This window comes from Poecile atricapillus, chromosome 1, assembly GCF_030490865.1.
Source record: "Poecile atricapillus isolate bPoeAtr1 chromosome 1, bPoeAtr1.hap1, whole genome shotgun sequence".
NCBI lineage: Eukaryota > Metazoa > Chordata > Aves > Passeriformes > Paridae > Poecile > Poecile atricapillus.
Window position 1 is genome coordinate 145,466,846 of NC_081249.1, and position 21,959 is coordinate 145,488,804.

The following is a 21,959-nucleotide window of genomic DNA, read 5'->3' on the forward strand; positions in this document are numbered from 1 at the left end:
CTGGATTGCGTTCTACAAATGCGTGCATAGAAGTGAGTGCTCCAATTTCTGTGTGGAGCAGATTGAGTAGTTTCCCTAGCCAGGTTACTTACTTGGCTTTCAATCGTGTCAGTGAACCAAATTATTATCTCCCTGGTTGTGTGCACTTAGGTGATTTCAGTCTGCCTCTTATGCAGAGTTATTTCATACTTTTCTGTTTCTCAGCTGGGTAACTTTGGTAGTGTTACTGAAAAGGTCAAAGATGAAAGAAAAGAAAGTGGTGGATCAACATTCTCCCTTGTAGAATGGGTTCAGGGCATTTTTTACATTTCTCAGCTGCTCTGTTGTGGTTTTTTTTATTGTGAAGATGAATAGAACTGCTCCATTTTGCTATGTGCTATAAAGCATTTTAAAAAGACAGAAGACAGTTCATTTTGAGTGACTTGATTTATGACAGAAGTACAGTTTCGAGGTGGAAAAGCATTCTCTGTTCAGTGACAGCTCTAACAGAGTAATTGTAAGTGACAGAATTTGCTTGTGAAAGTGCTTTAGGTTACGTGTAGGATGCCAGGCTGTTTACAAGTAACCATCTAAGCCATACATTCTGGACGTGTGGAGGCAATGTGAAAATCTATCGACATCTTTAGTTACTCAGCTGGTTTATTTTTGGGAGCTCATGAACTGGCAGGACATACTGACCCTTTCTGGAGGGGAAAAGCCTAATGACTTTGAATGCAGGAAACTTAGTGAATATTTTGTAAAATTACTTGCTGCTATTTTTTTGCAGCAACTATCATGGAGGTTATAACCCTTTGCTTTTCCCCCTGGACATTTTTCCATATTGTTGACATATTTTAATGAAAATTTAATACTAGGCTGTCAAGACAAAATGGCTTAATGCATCCTACAACAGCCTTGCATATAGGTAATACTGGATTGTAAGCAAGTAAGAAGTTGAGAGAAGTTGTATTTATGTTGAAAAACACAGCTGTGTATTTTGTGAAACTGATACTGCTTTTGCTCTATGTGACTAGAGAGACCCAGCAGACAGAATCAAAAACTGACAGTAACAACTGCAAAGTGAACACTTTGCTCTTCCTATTATAGGGTTTCTGCTTGTGACCGATTTACACAAAACTATTACCCACTGTGCATAATAAAGTAAAAACAGGAAGGCTTTCTTGTAGTGTTCTCCTTGTAGCTAGTACTTATGGTCCTGGTTTGCAGAGCTGGTGCAAGGTTTCATGGAGTAAATAGGGAGTTTGTCATGGAAAAACGTTGTTTTTCTCTTGGCTGTCAATATTCTGTATTCTGACACCATCAGAAATTCTCAACTGCATTGTCAGTTGAGTTGAAAACAACTTTGTTGCTGGAAATAACTTCAAAACATGTTGCTTACAGTTATCTTACTGAAAGCTAAAGTTGTGTTTCTAACTTAATTATTCCATATCCCTTATTCATTCACACAAATAACTTGTAGTCTCACACCAGCATTGCAAGATTTCTTCCAAATGCTGAATTGTGAAAGAGATGAGTTATGAATCACTTTGGAGGGAAAGAACTGCTGATCTGACTTTTGTGTGTCACACAAGCAAAATTTAAAAGAAACGCAACAGATGAAGAAATAAAATAAAGCACATGTTAACACTTGGCAAGCTGACTGGACTCACTGAGACCGTTTTGCTTGAAAGGTGTCTCCTTCAGCATCTTTTTTTTTGAGTAGGTAGAAGTGGTGTAGGGTTTTGTGTTTATTGGGGTTTTCTTTGTTTGTTTTTTGGATTATTTTTAATATGAAAAGGAAGATGTGGAAAACTTACGTGTCTGGAATGATGTCAGCTTATCTGTTCAGCAACAGTCCCAGTCCCTTACTATTATTGAATACAATTGCTGGAAAAATTTGCCTTGAGGCAGGAATGTTAATTTATTTTGGAGGGTTTTTTTAGTCTAAAGTGTGTACTGGACATTAGTTTCAAACAGTTGTCTTTTTTTTATCCTCAGTCCTATCAGTGCTATTTTAAACTTATTTCAATAAATTTGTGACTTTGCTATAAAGTTATATAACTAATCATTTTGTGACTTTTCTTTCCTTCCAATGCAGAAATTGAAAATGAAGCTGTGTATATTCATAGTAGAGATGCTAAATAAGTAGTATAAACAACAGAAGAGGCTGTATATTTAAAAAAAAAAAAATTAAAAAAATTGAAAAATCCTCATTGAAGACCTAAATAAAATGACTATATTCCACAATGCCTTTCTGTGCAGGACTCTGTGCTTGTGCTGCAAGCACCTACAGCCTCGGCTGCCTTTGCCAGGGGTGTTCAGTGCCTGGCTGGCCCTGGGGGGCTCAGTTTCTGGAGGTGGGACCTGGGTGTCAGGCACGCCAGGCTGCCTGCGAGGGCAGGGGAGCTGCCAGGTGCCTCTTTGGGAGGGCAGCCTGTGCTTTGTGACTCGCAGGGAGGTAAGCTCAGCTGCGGGGTGGACACAAACGCTTTGAGAGATAATGTTTCTTCAGGCCATCACTCGGGCTCTTGCTCAGCAGCTGAGGCATTTCACTGGGAAATGCAACATCAGAAAAGCATGCTTTTAGACTCCAAGTGGCTTTGGAACAGCTGTACTGGAGCAGCTAAATAAATATAACCCTTTGTAAGAGGAAATAACTTTTCTAACAGATATATGCACAGATGGATTGTAATCATACTGAGCCCAGTGTTTGCCTGAGCAAGAGAGGAAACCTTTTAATAGAGATCTATAAATGGAAATTTGTGCTTATACCAGCTTCTTCTAGCAGTGATTGGAGAACACTACTCCTGCCTAGTGGGAATGAGATAAGCATCTCAGGGAGTTGGAAAAACTACATGAGCTAGGGAGACACCAGCCATAAGCTACAACAGCAGTGTACATTAAAATTTATTGGTGCCCAGATGCCTGCAGAAGTGTCTGGGAGCAGTTCTTTTACAGCAGTGTGAGTGGGCCAGAGTAAGAGAGGTCCCAGTATGCTTGGAGAGAGCAGGGGAGCATAGCACTCCTGTCAGGGGGAAACCCAGTGTTTTGCTACCTCCAAAATGCAGAGAAATAAGGTACTAAAATTTCAAATTTGGAACATATTTAGTAATTACAGATGCAAGTCCTAAAATATTTTATAATAATAGAGCAAAGCACTGAGCTGAAATTGTGTGCAGACAGCACTTACAAGAGTTGCTGTTTCAGGAAGGAATTATGATTGTAAAATAGTGGATCTGGTAAAAGTTCATCCCAGGTTTTCCTTTTTTATTCATGGGTGAGGGAGTTATTTAATAAATACTTTAATGAAGTACTGTCCATCACTTAATTTTCAAATTTTAAATGTTTAATGAAGAGGGAGTGGTTACTGGTGGGATTTTGCTTTAAAACAGCTTCAAACTGAAAGCAAATTTGTAGATTTAAACACCAAACTGTGTGTCTTAAAATAAATTGATGGCGTCTCTTGACAGACATGGTGCCAGTAATCCAGAGAAGGCCTTGGGGCCATGTGATGAAGTTGAATGCCTTCAAGAGTAAAACATGGTTTTAAGTTAGTGCATACATTTGTAATTGTATGTCTGTATTTTTTTCTTGGCAGGGGAGCAGTCGGGAAAGAGGGTTGTTAAACTTTAGTGTGGGAGGGAAGAGGTGGTCAGTGACTGCTTTTAAACACTGAGGTTTTCCAGAATGCCTGGGAGGGACATGGTGCTGCTTTAGTGGAGCACGTTTGCTGAGGTCTGTGCGGCAGCAGATCTCTGACGAGAGCTTGCTGCACTGCACAGGCCAGTTTTCCACAAGCCTCAGCAAAGTTGGTCACCCTGGATTATTCCTTCCACATGTCGATTTCGTGCATGAAGCTACTTTAGGGAAATGAAGCCAAAATTCAGAAGTTGGAAGGTTAATTGTTTTCCTTGCATTTTGTATGTCTTTGTGTGCTTTTTGCTTGGAGGGAGAGGGAAGAGAGTGTTAACCGTTTACAAGTGTACATCTCCCCTCATTCCTTCCCAGAATGATGGTGGAAAATGTTCCTGGGCTAATTTAGTTTAACAGCTAAGTCACTCTCAGTAGTAGAGACTGTTGTAAGAACACAGATTATTAGCAAGAAACACACAGGGCTTGGATTTTGTTACTGAAGACTTAGTTCTCCATAAGGAACAGGAAAAAAAATGTGCCATGTTAAGCTGAGGAATTTTTTACTGATGCAGCTAGGCAAGCAAAGTATATTTATTGCTATGGACTTTATTTTAAACCATTTTTTTAAAGACCACCAGAAGTGTCATTTTACCTACTTAAGGCATAAAAAGCTAAAAAAATCTGAATGTGGAAGGCAATCTCTCTTTAACATTGGAGCTGCAGATATACTTATTTTAGAAGCTGACTGGAGAGCTAGTGAAAGGATTCTGGAAGCTGAGGAAATGACTGATAGGTGGGGTTTTTTCAGCTGCTGCTTTTGAAAACTTGAACTTTTAAATCCAGTGTCTACTAAATGCTAAGAGGAGCTTCTTGTATGATTTTCAAATTATTTTTAACATTTTGTTATGTTTGAAACTAGAAGCAGTTTTCCCAATGATACTGAAAAAATTGGCACACACCATTCTCCCCATATATAAGAAAAGACTGCTAATTCCTCTTTACCGTGCAAATATCTGTGCATAAAATAAAATATATATTAACAAGCAAAATGTTTTAGAAAACTTTTTTTTTCTTCAAAGAAGGGAGCTGAGAACTATAACAAAAATTATAAGCAACTTCTTTTTATTTTATGTAGCTTTTTATTAAACCAAATCTATCTTATTGTTACCAGGTAAGGTATAAAGTAAAAAAAAAAGTATATGAGTAAAAAAAATTACTCTAAAGAAATTACCAGTTATAAAAAGCTACCTTTAAAATTAATAAAAATAAATTAAAAAAAAAAAAGGGGGTGACACACTAAGAAGTTATTATTGTGGCTTAATTGGATGGGTGGTTCATGTCTTTTGAACTGCCATGATGTCTTTGTGGAACTAAGTATGTTTAACTGGAAGGCATCATATGCTAGAAAATGGACAAAATTTACTGGAAATGTAGGAGCAAGAGGAAAGGCACCTGGAGGGACTGATAGACTTTTGGTTAGAGGAGATTTTCTTCTTTCTGCTAGTTGTTTTGTCATCTCATACTTTTCTCACTTGTTAGCTTCTTGCGTGTTGCAACACGAATGGAAACCACCACCCATCGTACTTGACCTCAGTCTGAAATGGAAAGCGTGAATTCTTCAGCCCTGGGCCTCTGAAAGTGCTGCTCGGGGGAATCCCTGTCTCTGCACTGATGCTACTGTGAAGTTTTATGTCAACACCAGGGTCACAAGTCTTGCAGAAGGTGAGCTGAAGACAGCTGAAGAGGGTGGAAACCTTGCTTAAGTAGAGCCCCTGAGTTTAGAAACGTCTGCGGTGATACAAACTTACCCTGCTACCTGCAGGAACTATATGTGTTCTTTTATCTAAACTTCTTTTCCTGATGGTCTGATGTGCAGATAGCAATGAGTGTGAATTTCCTTCTGCTTTTTTGTTCATTTTTGTGGCTCTGACAGTACTTTTGTGACTCTGATTTGTCAGGTTTTGTCGGCAAGAGAAACTTTTGTGCAATGTTGAAGATTTTCAGTAAGACAGCGAACAAAACCACAAGTACAAGTGGTGCAAGACTTAGGAAGAACATTGACTTAACGATTTAACTTACTGTAGTAGGTGAATGTCATCAATTATATGCAAATTAGTACTTGTCCTTTCTTTTTATGTAACACTGTGACAGCATTCCTTGTGCATAGCTCTTAAGATTTGGTTCTGTTGCTGTTTTTTGTTTTTCCCCCCCTGTTAATAGCTATGATAAGTACATATTTCTTTATGTAAAAGGAAAAACGACACTGCCAATTTACTATGTACTGCTTGCATTAAAAAAAACTCTGGACCCTATTTTTTTTTTTTTTCCCTATGAGACCTGGCTATATTTCACAACCAAATATGTGATGGTTGTGACCCTCCCTTCCCCCTCTCACCCCTTCAATGACAGAAATCTGACATTTGCTGCTGCAGGTCAAAACAGTAGCCAAGGACCATGGTGCTCCCTGACTTCTGGGGCCCTCAGAAGGGGCAGTGGGAGCAGTGGTAGAGCAGAGCCTTTTCCAGAGTCTGCTGAAAGAGCCCTTGTTCCTGTAGTCCAGCTGCTGTGATGTGTGCTGTCCTCCTGCTAAAAATCAGTACAGGTTGCTCTTAACTTGTCCAGGTGAAACAGAACATTCAGTCAGAAGGTGCAAGGAGTGGAAGATGCGGAAGCTTGTCCCTGCAGCAGTTCCAATGCATCTGTTCCTTGTGAGCCTGAAAGCTGTTTCTTGTTTGTGGCATCTCGGATGTTGCAGTTGTGAGAAAAGAACAAAAATTCTTTTTCCTTGGAGTGGTGGTTGTGAAGGTGGTTGCAAAGATGGGAGAAATATACATGTCATGGTACTTGCTAAAAGCACTCTTACAGGATTTTAGAGCCCCCTTTTTTAATTCTCTGATTCCAAGTTGTGCTTTTATGCTTATGGAGTGATGTAAACGGATGAAAGCTTGTATCAATGTTAATCGACTAATAGGTATAAATAAATACCTTCCCTTCTTTCTTCATAGGATTTTGTAATTGCATGCAGGGAAGGAATTGGGTGAGATTCTTCAGCATTGTTATCTAACTCCTAGGCAAAATTAGTAACAATGTCATGATTGCACCTGAATAGGTCTGCCTAGTTGAACTGTTCTGTGTCCCCAGGACACCATCACAGCCAAGGCTAGTGTATTTGCAAGTAAGTTTTACAGATGACAACTCTAGTAAAAGCTAGCATGATATTTTTAGATCCACAATAAACCTGCATTGACTGCTGTATGCTTATCTTGAGTTTGTTATTATGCATGGCATACAGTCCTGTGGGCAGGCTGAAAAACGAATAAAAGTTTTGGAGAGGTTTCATGTGCGCTTTAGCCAACCTTAGGATGGGATTTCAAACTGAGTAAGAGACTAAATATGATTGAAAGGATAGGCACTAACCTGAGACTGAGTTAGGTTATCTCCTCTGTCATAGACCACTTCAGGCAAGTAATTTTAAAACCTCCCTCTCCCAGACTTAGCTGTCTTCAATAAAAAGGGAATAATAGTTCAGTCCCTTAAAGAGACATTGTCAGAATAAGTGCATAAAGAGTATACTCTTTATGCATTCTTTAGTGCTGTTATATTGTGATTATGAGGCCATGCAACCATGTAAAATAGAAATTGCTGTGATTCGGTTTCTGTACTATAGTGCAGGGAATGAAGCCATGGACAATAAGAGCAGTACACCTGGCTAGTGCTGTCATTTTCTTAAAAACAAAAGGAAGTCTAAAATGCCAGCCAACGTGGATCATGCTGGTGGAGGAGCCTTTCCCCTTTGGCTGTATCTCCAGGCAGAGCTTGTGGAGAGTGCAAAGGCATCATAGAACACCGCATTTGTGGAGTATCAGAGATCTCTACTTTACTCTGACATGTGTATTTTAATGTTAGAACCTTTAATGTCTACAGGTAAAATTTCATGTACTTTAGAAGACTTTGCGATTTTTATATAAATTACCTTAAGAGTTACCTCGGGGTGGGGGAAGTTCTACGACATACTTAAAGAGTAGTGTTCTGTAGTAGTTTCTGGATTTGGTATAACTGTTCAAAATTAAGATGCTTTACCAGGCATCTTGCAAATGCAGTCTGTGGACAAAACTGAGATAAAGGAAATGGAGAAAAATAACCTCATCTTGGCTACCTTTTTGCTTTTTAGTGCAAAGCAGGCTGCTTTATCTCTCTTTGTGTACTTGTTAGAAATACAGAATGTTGCACGTGACACACGTGAAGTTGAATGAATTGGTGTTAACATATTGCTTTAACTGTTGCCAGGTATTGCATAAATGGTGAATATTCCAATAACATGAAATTTGTTCATGGACAACTTCCTTCAGCTACTTTCCCCAGGAAAAATTTGTCGGTGTTATAACAACTAGTAGAATGTTTTTCTGCCTTGGTGGATTCATAGATCTTTTCCAAATGGGGAAGAACTGTGTAGCAAATGTCAGCCTGCTGATGAGAGATTGGATGTTTATTCTTATTGTTTGGATATTTGTTGAAAATTGTAATGTCATCAGACGCTGTGGGACATAAGCTGTACTACTTGAAGTAATCAACTTGAAATAAGAAAGTGCTATCTACCTGGTGTGAAAAAAAAATCCTTATCACAAAATCAGAATGGTTTGCTTTGGAAGGGACCTTAAAGATCATCTCATTCCACCCCATTGGCAAGGGCTGGGAGATCTTGCTCTAGACCAGGTTGCTCAGAGCCCCATCCAAACTGGCCTAGAACTAGATGACTAGATGCATTATGGATTGTAAAGGAGCATCAGTCTCAGAATTTCTTTGGTGTGAGACTAATGGGATCCATATACCTGAAGACATGATTAGTTCATTAGCCCTTCATTCCAAAGTGAAAACTATATCGTGTAAGGGAATTTATTTTTTTCCTTCATGCTTAGTGATTTCTTTTGTAGATGGTCAAGTGTTTAGTGCAGATGATCTTATCAGCTTTTTCTAGTAAGTTTCTGGTCTTCCAATTATTTATGTCCTGGGGTTTTTTTTTCACAATTTGCAAGGGCTTATTGTTCCTGTTAATAGCAATTACATAGTCTGTATCTTTAGCAAATACAGCTGTTCAAAGTGTAATGTGGGATTATTGAATCAAAATGTTATGACTTCAATTAAAATGTATTTATATTCCAGGACTCACAGAGTAAACTGTGCGAGTGCAGGTTACTTCTGATCTGCTTAACACTCACAGAATTCCATCTATAGGTGGATTAATGCATAAACTTTAATTTTTCCCATAGTATTGAACTTAATCATTGTGATCTTAACTTTTTTCTACTAACAATTGAGTCTTTTGCTCCGTTTAAAATAGCTTTGTAAGGGTTCTTAATAGAGAACACTTTTCCTCATGCAAGGGTTCTTAATAGAGAACACTTTTCCTCATCCTGTTATTGAATGACTTCTTTTTTCTTTCTAGTTATGAAGTAAAGAATGAGTGGTTTGTTTGGTTTCAGGTAGGCTTGTTGAGCTGAATCTTTAGGAAATTTGACTTTGCTCTGAGTCCATATGAGGCTGATGTCACTTATGCCCCATAGTGGAAGTACTTCATAATGCTAGTAAGGATATGAGTAAGCCACTACAGAAATGTAAGTGCTTTGTATTTGATCCAGTATTGGTGCCAGCCATCTGCTCTTTCCTTCCTCCACTGAAATCCCTGTGGCTAGAAGAAGGAGATTGGGCAGGTGTCTGCCAGGTTACTGGCAGGGAACTCTGAGTCCAGACACCTGGAGAGTGCTTTGATTTTTTAATTAAAGGTTAAGAAATCAGAGTGTTTTTTAGCCCCTGGAGAATTAAAACCTTGCTGTTTCCCACTGTGTGATGATCCTGCTTGCCCACATCTTCCACTGTTCCTACTCTCAGTACTAGTGTGCATTTGCTTAGCTGCATTGTTGTAATGCCTGACAGCCCCAGTCATGGCTGAGAGCTTACTGTACCTTGTAACAGACAAGCACAGTAAAGAGACCCTTTTATAGTCAACAGTGATTGCAGGAATTCTTTTTTGACACAGTTTTAGAAATTTTAACTAAAGCCCTGTCAGTGCTGTTAAAGACTGACTGCGGTCAGTCAATACTGTCATCTGTTTGCTGCAAGTGTGTGGATGTGGGCAAACCAAGGTCAGCACTGCTTCAGCTTAGATAACTGCTGATAAAAAAAGATATTTGTGGGTCAAGTGAGAGAGAGGCAAGCATGTGACAAAAGAACAACTATGTTATTGTGTGACCATTTTCCTTCACTTTTTGTCTTACTCCCTCTTCTTTGGTTATCACTACCCTGATTGCGTCATGTCTGAAAGTAGACTTCTAGGCTCTTTGTGAAACACTCTCCATCTAGGCTGTCAGTGGTTATTGTTAAAGATACTACAACTTTTATGACCTCAAAATACTCCATTAATATCAAGGTATTTGGTTTCAAGTACTGTTCTCATTTTATGAAATAATTTGAAGTGGCTTGCTTAAGATGCATGTCTGTAGCAGAGCTGGAAGCTGATCTCAGATCCCAGGGGTTCTGCCTGTACATGTAGTCTCAGCTATTGTCCAGCCAGACTTGGATGAGTGATGATGCCTGCTTCATGGTCTTAAGAATGTCTCTACCGAGGGCTCAGGCTGAGGTATTGGGTTCATTTATATTTCTCGTGAAGAAACTTCCAGGAATGGAAAGTATCACTGTCTCTATGAACTTTCATCATTCTCTTCCCTTATTTGTAGCCCATTACCTCTTGCAAAGCCTCAAATGAATCTATAAAACACTCAGACTTTATTGTTCCATACACTGGACATCTGTGCAAGCCTGTTTTTGTGCTGGAGTGCTGAAGAGGTTGAGATGGGAACAACTGAACCTGTAGCAGTCTTTCCTGTTGCAGCTCAGTGCATGTGTTTTCACCTCAGGGCTGAAGTGCTGAGAGATTTGGACTGTCTCTGGGGTGTCCATGAAGTTCTGCAGCTGGTGTGTTTGTGGCAGGAGAGGCATTTGGAGTGAAGGATGTGTTGTGGTCCTGTCAGGTATGTGAATGCGAGGGCAGGGAAAAGCTTTTTGGCCTGCTCTTTGCAATTCGGACTTTGGAGCCTGCTGTGATTCCTGAATGTTGGTCTCCCTGTTGCTAGCAACTGCCTTCCCAGACAGCTCCAAACAAAAAGGCTTAAAATAACTGTCTAAGGGCTCACAATTAGAACTGTTAACCCATTTCCAGTGGGAAAGGATTATGTTCATGTAACTTTACAAAGCCTGCAAGCAGCATTTCATACTCCATAATTACTGTGCTCATTTTGCTTTCTAAGACTGCCCAAGCCTCTTCAGATTAGGGTTTATCATGATGACAGATTATAATTACAAATATTCTTAACTTCAGTACAGTTTATAAACATTAACCAGTACTTATTTTATTAAAGGATAAGACTGGTCTGTGTTGCAAAGCCATTTGTAAAGATGGGCTTTCCTGTGTATGTGTTTACTAGAGTCCAAACTGTGGAGCTGCCTCTCCAGTAGTGTGAGACAAAAGACTAGTCTGGTGCAAATCATGAATAATTTGTTTCCATGTGATGAGGTTTGCATGAAATTTCGATTATTTTGGAAACAGCACTCAAAGTTTTGCTTTAAAATTAGTGAAGATCTTACATATCCTTTCAATAGCTGGTAAAAAATACATTGTAAGTTCCTTTAAAAAAAATCAGGTTGTGGCTTTTTCCCTCCCCTCATTTTGTTGTTTGTTTAATTATCTGCTAAGTTTTAAAATTTCAGTCTGTTTAGTAGTTTTTCTTCCTCATCCATGCTGATTTTCTTCTGGTGGAGCTGTTTGTGTAAACCAGGTTTTCTCTGGCTTGTTTGTTGTAAGCATAAGACTAATCAGCACTTGATGGGCATTTTCTTTGTAGCAGTTTTTGTTTCTTCCTCACCCATTAGAACAAAATTATGTAGAAAATCCTAGGTATGTTTTGAAAAGGAAGTCTCCAATACTTGTAACCAAGTTTAGAGCTTGAATTGAGGAAAACTACCCCAAAGAATAGGTGTTTTTTAAGTGTTCATCAACAGTGTAAGACTTCCCTCTCATTGAGCTGTTACCTGAAAACTTCCTGGTGAGGTGCATCTGTGGTGCTTCAGATCCTGTAATTCAAAACAACAAATCCTTCTTCATATTAGGATGGATTTGTGTGTTTAGATTGAGTGTGGAAAAATTATGGTGATGGGGATAAGTAAAGCCACATCCATGGATGTGAATAGTAGGTCCAAATAGAATCAGAATGCATGCTTTGTTGAATTTGAAGACCATTGGAACAGAAATGTACCTAATTAAATCATGTTTAAAGAGTTGCATTTTCATTGTCTCACCTTTATTACCTCCTTTACCGTAAACCAAATTTTTTCTCGAAGTAGGATTTGTATTTCTCCTTGGATTGATGAATTTGTGTAGTTCATGTATTTCAACTTGGATATGTATCTTTTTCCCAGACAATATGGTAGCTCTGCATTTTGTGTTATTTTGCTTGCTGTGGGTAATTACCCTCTGGTGGTGCTGAATGTCAGGAGTGGTTTCAATTGGAGCAGTAGTTTCTGGTATCCAGTGTGCAATATAAGTGACCTGATGTTGCTGGTGCATAGTCCTTCACAGCATGGCCATTTTCTCACGTTTCACCTCACAGAGCTGATAGTTTTCACTTTTGAGTCTCTGGTTATTTACGGTGGTTTAATAAAGTGTTATTAATTCCCAGCCTCCGAAAATGGGAAAGTGAAAGTGGCAGCAAAGTAATTTTAAGAGTGTCCTCAGGGCAGAGGCACCCCTGTAGTCAGTCATAGCTTCAGTCTTTCTCTGCAATAGAAATAGGCCCAATCACATGAAAATTTGGGTCGATCATAAAGTCTGCCATGCATCCTACTTATTTAGGTATGTGTTTGCTAGCCCCAGGCAGTCACCTTCAGGAAACAGTGGAAGTTGCCAAACTTCCTGGATGCTGTGTTTTCCCTTTTGTTGTCTACCTGTGAAGCAGCTTTCCTTTCATCTCTTTGTCTTTATTACAGGCCTGCTGTAGGATTCCTTTTTTTGCTATGCAGTGTTACACAACAAGTAAGCCTTCCCCATTTCATAGGCTTTACTGATTCTAGGACTTTGATCTGATGAGCTCCCTAGATTAGTTTCAAACTTGGAGGTGTTAGAGGAGATGATTGATACCTAATTACATTCTTTTGTAGTGGGCTTCTTTTAAACTGCAGACTGCTCATTTGGTTGGTTTTGCTTGTTTGCTTTAGTCTTTAGGTATTGCTCTTCTGTACTGCCACATTCCTGGAAAATACACCTTTTGCTATAGAGACAGACATTCTGGATGTCTGGAAAATGCCATGCCAGTTGTGATAAAAGTGACAGGAACATAAAACCATCATCTTTGTATTTATGCTTTTGGCTTTCTTACACAATATTATGTTTTGTTGTTGCTTTGAGTTTTCACCTGCTTTCTTCAGGACATAGATTGCTGTGCTTGGCTGTATAGAATTTACAAACATGGTTTATTTTCTGTGCTGTGCTGTTATCCTTCTTGTTCAAGGTATCTGAAGGTGGTGAGTGGGAGGTTGCAAACAATCTGCAGGAATTTTGATGTAGTTAACTGTCTGGAAGAAAATGTGACAAAGTGAGTGTGAGGGAGGGGCTTTGGAAGTAGGGATTGAAGCTGTTTCCATATACAGCAGGGTAAGCATAGGCTATGTGCAATAAGCTTTGAAAATCTTTTACAAGCACAGAAACTGACCCACGTTTTCATCCTTTTCCCTGTTGTTACTCAAGACTGTTGCAAATGGTGTTGGTTTCACAAAGGCAGATTTCTGCTAGCTGGAACAAGTTTGTGATGCCATGTAAGCCTCCAGTCATTTTCAAAAACGCAAACCACAAAAGTCAGAAACAAAACGTACCCTGCTGAGCCTCCTCTAACCTCCTATTGCACTGAAGGAATTAAAACTTTTTTGCCCTTTCTTCACGTGTATGAATAGCACATCCAGTTTCTATCTTTCACAGGTAGATTTAATTAAACCTGTGTTTTCTTTCAGGTTTGAGGGGGAACTGGTAGCTAGTGTATTATATATTGCTTCATTTTTGACCTTGATTGTTATGTGATCTTAGAAGTAAGCTATTTCCTTTCTTTCTCTTTCTCATTAGTAAAACCTGTATTGTAATTCTTTACGTGTTTCATAAATGTGGGAATTGACCATAGTAATGAGCAAACTGTAGGAGGAGGTTTGATTGCTCTGTCTCAGAAGGACACCGGGTAACTTGCTGAATTTGTCTTAAATGTAAGATTCTTCTTGGAATCCATCATCATGGTTGAAAGTGACTGAGCTGCTTACAGGGGAGAACCATAATTTCAATTACTGGCAGCAGGAGGACTTACTGAGAAATGATTGTCATCACCCTAATTGGACAGATTTCCTGTAAGGAACAGTGACAGCATTGTTGCAGTTAAGGCTGAGAATGTACATTAGCTAGAACAGAGAAACACTTTATTTTACATGAATAAAACCCTAAAAGAGAGGAATTTAAAATCTAAGATGGTGGAATGGTCTACAACTGCAACTACAACTTGTTATTAATCTCAGCATCCTTAATTTTGCTGAAGTTTGAGGAGAAATCAGTCTTTCCTGAGTCATTTCTGCAGCATTCTGTCAGAGAGAAACATTTGCAAATGATCTCAAAGGAGAATGAGGAATGAGCACAATTTAAACTTGCTTGTCATAGCTGATGTAGCAAATGGACTGAACAAAGCACAGGACAGCACAGCCCTCAAAAAGTGAGCTGCAGAGTAAAGTTCAAGATTACTACAGTGTGAGAGGTCATGAACTTGGTATGTGAAACTGTACAAATACACATATACTTAGTTAAGAGAATATTTATAGAAATGGAATAATGGTGGATTGTTACCAGTTATACAGGGAACAGTTGCCAGTTATACAGACAATAAGTTTTAAAGAGGGATAGAGATATTTTACATTAAATGATTACCATTGAGTGTGTTTAATTTGTTCCCTAAATCAAATTATCTTTAACTTGAGTTAAGGTTTTATAGCAGGCTTTTCAGACTAATAATAAGCTGTGACAAGACAGTTGCGCTGGGTAGGAATGTCTCAATGATTCTACTTTGGATTGGGTAAAATCTGCTGATGGCTGGGCTGGGCTGGTGACAGCCTAGTGAGTGGCTCTGAGTGCCTGTGCCCCTCCAGTTTCTCCTTTGAAAGGACTTCGTCATTTCAGAACAGAATCCTGGATGCAGGAAGAGACTCCTCCATAGAACTGTTGTATACTTCAGGAAGTCCTTCAGCATTCTTTGCATAAATGTAGCTCATATGGTATTTTATATGTGTTTTTGATTTTCTTTAATGCATTAGTGCAGATACTCTAGAGAAGTTTTTAGCTAAAAAATGCTAACTAAATTTTCTCAGTAAGGTGCTATGAGTTATTTTCCTTATGTATTTTTCCTTCTGGAAAATACTGCATATGCACCTATTGGGTATATGTATATCTGATTTGTCATTCTGTTTAAGCGTAGAAGAGAATGCCTTGCAATATCAGAAATTCCTTAGAAATCTGAAAATATTTATAGTATTAAAGGAGGTGATGTACAATTTGTATTAATCTGGAGAAAGTTCAGGACAAGTTCTTGAATGTCAGAAGCTCCTGGAAGTGAAAATAGCTGATGATGTTGCATGCCAAATCTTAGAGTTATTAAAACAAAATATACTGATGCTAGGTTCCGCTTTTTCTCCGTGCAGTGTAAAAGCAATGCTAAGTATCATAACACTTCAGTATATTTGGAGGCAAGACACAGAATATTGGAATTACAGTATTTCAACTGGCTTTGTGCTTTCCTTTTTTTACCTTTCAAAGGTAGGGAATGGTCCTTAAGTGCTCCAAAGCACTTAAGCCTGGAAGCGTGTTGCCAGTTTCGTGTGCTACCGCAGGCTGACTCTTGTGCTGAAATTCAAGTAGAGCAAAACAAATCAAAAAAGCCCCAAAGCCGGTAAGTGGCTAGGATGATGATTGTATGAGCTCATTCCCCCAGCCTCAAGGAGGGAAGCCTGTTTAGTCAGAGCCAGCAGTGCTCATGCAGTGAAGCTGCCAAGCGTGAGCTTTCCTGAAGCATAGTCATGCTGCAACTTGAATATTTATCACTGCAGCTTAAACTATGAAGTATTATTATTATTAGGATGACATAGAAGATACTTTTACGTAGTTTCTCTGTATAGAAAGAACTTCTAAAAAGCTAATTTTTTGATATTTTCTTTTACCATCAAGTGCCAGATGCACCAAATCCTCCTTTAGCTTGGTGATCTCTTAGGATATAGTTACTTTTGCATGTAACTGGGAGAATTGGGGAGTTCAGTAAGCATGTTTTGTTCAAAGTACCTTAAATCTCTTTTCTCCCTGGTAATGTCCTTTTCACTATCCTGGGTTTTATGCTGAATAGCAACTTCCATTGTACATATTCCTTTTCCTCATTTAGGTTATTGCTGAACTTACTCCTTTTTAATACTTTGCATCTTAATAGTTTTTTTAGATCCCTTTCCCAGATTGCTGCAGTTCTAAGCTGGTCTGAGTTAGACCTTATGACTCTGGTGTCTTCTTATCTGGTAATAGAAAAAGCAGAACCAAAATCCACACAAGAGTAGGTTTGGAAAGTTGTGCTAATGCAATGCTTCCTTACTAATGTGAGAGTCCTCTTGCTAAAGGTCTTCTGGGCACTTTTCTGTGTGGTAGTTGCGAATCCTGGCCACAACTACTAAGAACAGCATCAACTGGGCTCTTTTTTTGGTTGAAAACAAGGACCCTTGAAGTTGAATGTTGAATGCAGTCTTTTTGACAATTATTGTTTTATTTTTCTTCAAAGTGTAAAAAGTCTAGAGCAGAATTTCAGAAAACTGGCAGGTTAAAACTTGATCTAATGGTAATGTCTTCTAATATACAGAAAACCTTGCATTCTTTTTATCAGAATGATGTGATTGATCAATATTTTCAGCAGAAGGAAAATATTGCCTAGTTTGGAGAGAGAATTCGCTTGTGATGATTTCATAAAGTAAGACTGTCAGAAATCACTCTTAGTAGTATTACCTCAGGTGTTGAGGTTTAGCTGTTATTTCTGATATATTTGCAGTGCTGCAGAAAGCAAGGAGAGAGGATAGATAGCATTAAAGCTTCTGAGACGCATATAGCAGCTTATCCACCTCTACATTTTTGCTACCAGGGATTCAGTTTCCTGCTGTAAGATGTTTTTTCCTCTCCTAGTGAAGTTTTCAAGTAGGAAAAACTTACTTCATGAAATCTTCGTTTGTGTGCTAGTTGCAGTTTTGAGAGAATTTTCCATCTCACGTGTCCATAATTCTCCAAGAGTTATTTTCGTCCTGTTGTGATAGTCTTGGAAAATGAGCTGAGACGTTGTGCTTAGAGGAGGGAGGAATGCCCTGGCTCCATGGCGCGGGGTGGCAGAGGTCCATGGTTTGTAGCCAAGGTGAAGGGGAGGCAGTGTGGGGGAACAGCTATGTAACAGCCTGAGGAAGTGAGTCACTTCACTCTGAAACACAGTCCCATGGTTCCAGTAGCACTGAAGCCAAGCTTGGCCTCTGAGGTGGAAGTTGCATAAGTTAATTAAAACTCTATGTCCTTTCCTCCTCGTCATGTTCCCAGCTCCACCTCAGTATTAAAACCTGCACTGTGCCCATATCCATCTGAGGAAGCTCAGGTTACAGGACTTCACTGTGCTATATAATTTTGGTTTATTACTTTTCATTTTAGAAAGAGGGATAAATAGATTGCAGGTTTTATTGGAGGGGATGTGTGTGTTAGTCTTACCCGCTCCACTCAAGAGAAACTTGATTATATAACAGAAGGGATGTAATAAGGATAGTTTTTTAACAATTTGTTGTAATTTTCCTGGAGTATATGGGAAGTGAGATTTAAAGTGGAACAGAATGCAAACTGAAAAGGATATGAATAGAGATTTACACTAGAATGTTAGTAGTGGTAATCTGAGAATATAATGGAATTTAAAACTAAACATCTAAAATGTTTTTAGGTGTCTGAATAGAAATACTAATGTGTGTTTGCATGTTAGATCTTAATCCTGCAAGCTAGCCTCTTAGAGTTTGTGGATAGGTTTTCTTATGGAAGAAGAGGGTAACATTGTCATAGAGTGCTCATTCTGGAAGGGCTTTCTCCTATTACGCTGTACTTTACACTAACAGATATGTGCTGATGTCTTCAAGCAGCTGTTAAAACAGCAGCTGCCTGAACTACCTTTCAGTGAGTGTGACCTGAGCAGGAGCAGTTTCTTTCTGCTGTTGAGAGAGAGCAACAGGTTGAGCCAGCCCTGGCCCCAGGTGTTGGATGCTGGGTGGGCAGTTCTTGACTGGAAAGCATCTGTAATCATTGGTGGTGTGTGACTGATGGGCTGTTGCCCGACCCTTTTCCTTCAGAATACTGAATTGAGCATCTTGCTGCATGTTTGACTGCAGCTTTCATGTACTCACGTGTCTTTTAAAGGTCTTTGGGAAATGTGGCCTTTTGGCAAGCAATAAGGGTTTTTTGTTTTGTGGTTTTGAGTTGAGATTAAAACCAGGTTATTCTGGTTACAGGAAGATGTGGAACTAATTGGCCAGATCAGAGGTAGTTTAAGAGTAAAACTTTCAGGATGAACTTAAGTGATTAGTCAGAATTCTGTGTGCAATAGGGAGTTGCATCATGCAAGTACAGTGTAATATCTATTTTGTAAAGCTAAGTTGTTTTGTTTTGCATTCTTCTGACAGGTCAGATCTGTTGTTTCTTCCATCTGTTATCCTGGGTTTCATTTCCATGGGAAATGGGACAGACATACACATTGTTGCTTATCACATGAGCATTCAGAGGACAGTTACATCAGTTGATGATTCACTGTAATTTTTTTCTCTATTTCAGGACCTGTAACTAAGTGGACCCTACTGACCTCTGAACCACAAAGTATAAGAGTGAAAAGAAGTGGGAGAAGCACACAAAGAAAAAGGAAGTGAATGCACTTTCTTCTGGACTTCTTTCCTGCCCTTTATTACTAAAGCTAATGGAAAAGAAAGACTGCTGTGCCTTTCCTCCCCCAGCCTCAGGGATGGGTGGATTATAAATACTGTGTGTGTGGCTGGGAGAATAGACTGAACCATGAATCTTCAGGCTCAGCAAAAGTCTTCAAGCAAACGGACTGGGAAACGAATTGCCTATTTCAATGAGCAGGACATAGCTGTGCCGTCAAAAGAACCACAGCAGCAGCTTAAGGAAGGACAGTACTATGGTCATGGAGGGAATATACCAGTCTCACAAGCTATGGAGATTTCTCATCCAGGAGGATTAACAAGTGCACCCAACAACGTTGCTTTGATGAACTCTGTTTACAATCAAGATAGGGGAGAATCAGTGATGATGCCCCAGTCAGTAACAGCTGTCAAATGGCAGAATTCACTCATGGGAAACCGGTTGCCAGAGAGGGGTGACAGCCATTGGCAGTCTCCACCTTCAATGTGGAACCACAGTATGGTTTTTGGGGGCAACCCAAAAGGTCCCCACTCCAATGCTGGTGCCCCAGGCTTCTATGGCCACCCAGAAGCCCTTAAAAGAAATCAAGAGAAAGGAGTGTTTGTGTCACAGCTGGATTTATATGGAGATGCTGTCCAGCAGATGATGTCCCAGAAGGCTCAGCTGGAACAGCAAGCCCTGGTTAGACAACAAGCTCAAATGAATTCTTTTCATCAAATGCAGAAACAGCAGCAGCAGAATCAAACTCTGCCACTGCAGCCTTTCCAACTTGCATTTGGTCACCAAGGCCAAAAGCAAGGTCTCCCTGAGTTGCTACATGTGTTTCAAGAAGCCCCAACTTCTTCCAGTCCAGCATTTACTGCGCAACAAAAACAGCAAGCTCTTCCCCAGCTACAGCTCTTTGAAAATTTCTATCCTCAGCAGCAGCAGCAACAGGCTGCCACACAAGCCTTTGGTCTGCAGCAAACAACTTCTATCGCACAGCCTCATGTGGCAGCTGCCGCACCTCAGCATCACATGATGCCACACCAGTTTCAGCAAGCAGAGAGGAACCAGGAGCTATTCAAGGCATTAACAGAGCAGAACCAACAGACTGTGCTACCTCAGACCCAGATTCCCTTTCCAAGAAGGTCACGGAGACTCTCCAAAGAAGGTGGCCTGCTGACATCTGCAGGAGAAGTATTGACTTCTAAGCAGGCAGAAGAACAACCTAGCAATTTATTTCTCCATCATTGGCAAGCACATCAGCAAGAGGTCCCATTACAGCAAACACCTGAGTCACTGGCCCACAGTAAAAGTAGCTATTTGCACCCCAAAAGACTGGACCTGGGGCAGAAGGATGTCCTGGTCAATAGTGAGCAGTGCCAGATGGAAACAGACAGGCAAGCTGCAGCCCAGAATGGTAGAGATGAGGAGAAACAGGCCACAGCACCTGAGGAAAACACTCAGAGAACTAATGATTTTCAGAGTGTCAGGGGTGGTGTAATCCAGAGTACCCGACGGAGGCGACGTGTTTCTCAAGAAGCCAATTTGCTGACTTTGGCCCAAAAAGCTGTTGAGCTGGCTTCTCTTCAGAATGTAAAGGTAACGTATAGACCCTAACCAATATAGCATGTTTTAGACTACAAAATAGAGCTGGAAGGAAAGGAATTTATGTACATATGTAGGATAGGATGGTATCTTGAAGTGTGCAACAAGGGCAGCTCTGGTGTGGAGGCATGTAAGTTCAGCTATTGTAATTCATAGATCTGGGAGAAGAGAGACATAGTGTAGTGAAACCAGAAGGGACAGTTTTATTTCACTAACACCAAATGTTATTTTAGCCCATGGCATGACAATGTGGATGTTTTCAGCTTAGATCTCAAGGTGATCAGGAATCTTGAGAGGCAAGTATAAGCAGTTTACTTGTTGTCTTTTTACCAATTTAACATTTTCTTTTCTGTTGAAAGACTTAGGCCTACCTGCTAGTTTTTCAGTTTCAGCAGTCGAAGTGTTTCTAAAATGTGCTATCTAAAAATTACATAATGCAATTTACATGTTAAATTTTTCACAAATATTAGAAGTCTATTAAAGCTTCACTTACATGAAGAACCTACACCAGCCATGACAGAGGCCTGTTTCATGCAGCATCCTGTTTCTAAGAATGACCTGAGGGCTGTAGAACGACCTGCCTGCCTGAAGACCTCCTGTAGGACTTAATAGGGAAGAAATTTGGTGCTGACTGATTTGGTAGTTCACTACTCCTAACCTTTTGATTTCCCATCAGTCTAAACTGCACAGTATATATTCCATATGGCAAGATGACAGAGTTCAGAATTAACTAGCCTATTGGGAGACAAGTGATGGGATCTTTGGAGTTGGGTGGGGATTTTTGGAGGGATGGTTTTTGAATGTTTTGTTAAGAGTTGTGGTTTGACTAATGTTTTACTGAGTGCTTCTTAGGGGGCACACTTTTCCTTGGAAGTTTTGTTGCCAAAGGGTGATGAAATACACCTTGCATTAACTACTTTTATCTACAGTTTTGACACCGGTGTTGCTATCCACTCAGACAACAAAGGGAAGGGCATTTTATTCCCTGGTTTGTTCTCATCATCATTTTTATTCTAGTCTGTCTGTCACTGTTTTTTTCCCATCTCTTCCTCCTAGGAATGTGCTGTTTGAATGAAAGGACTAAACTAATAAACAATGAGTTGAAAATCCATAGCCTACTCCATCTCTTGGACAGCAGAAAGTGAATAGTGACTTGGTTGATGCTGTCTTCAATCCTTTTGCTCTAGCTCCAGTTGAACCAGCAGCTTTGATAAAGAACTGGTAGTACCTAGTAGCATGGTGTATTTGCTCATACTTTGCCAGCCATTGTGTGGTTATATTGCAGAAGGCCTGCAATTCACATTGCACTTGGATCACTAACAGTGTCAAGAAGAAGCAAACAGAGCATTAAGGAAAAGGCCCTGAGAGATGAAGCAAGAAATTGGCTGTTTGAAGGCACGTCTGCTCACAGTCTGATTCATAATGTAAAGACCAGAGAAGTGTTTTGACAGATGCTCTTTTGTTCTTTGCAGTTATGCAAGTATAATGGCACTAGCAGAAGAGCTCTTTGTGTTTAGATCTCATCAGGCTTTCAGGATGAGGTTTTGAAAAATGATAAAATTCTTACCAGAGGTCTGATGGATTTTACATCTTTAAGGTGTTGGATATTGTGTGAGAGAGAAAGAAGAAAATATATTTGCTGAATGAGAGTGGTCTGCTTCTCTTAGGAGTGTTTTTCAGTTAAAAAATTACCTAGAAGCCTTCTCTG

General features: G+C 39.6%; 1 protein-coding gene across 4 annotated transcripts in view; it reads left to right on the forward strand.

The window, feature by feature from the left end:
- Positions 1–21,959, forward strand: part of MIDEAS (mitotic deacetylase associated SANT domain protein) — a 53,340-nt gene that overhangs the window by 10,176 nt on the left and 21,205 nt on the right. For 2 of the 4 annotated variants that reach the window (XM_058844601.1, XM_058844612.1), the window contains exons 2-3: positions 5,152–5,334; positions 18,557–20,245. In XM_058844601.1, coding sequence (XP_058700584.1) covers positions 18,791–20,245 — 1,455 coding nt within the window. In that variant the 5' untranslated portion in view covers positions 5,152–5,334; positions 18,557–18,790. The remainder of the gene's footprint in view (positions 1–5,151; positions 5,335–18,556; positions 20,246–21,959) is intronic. The other 2 variants (XM_058844585.1, XM_058844592.1) reach the window with 1 other exon arrangement.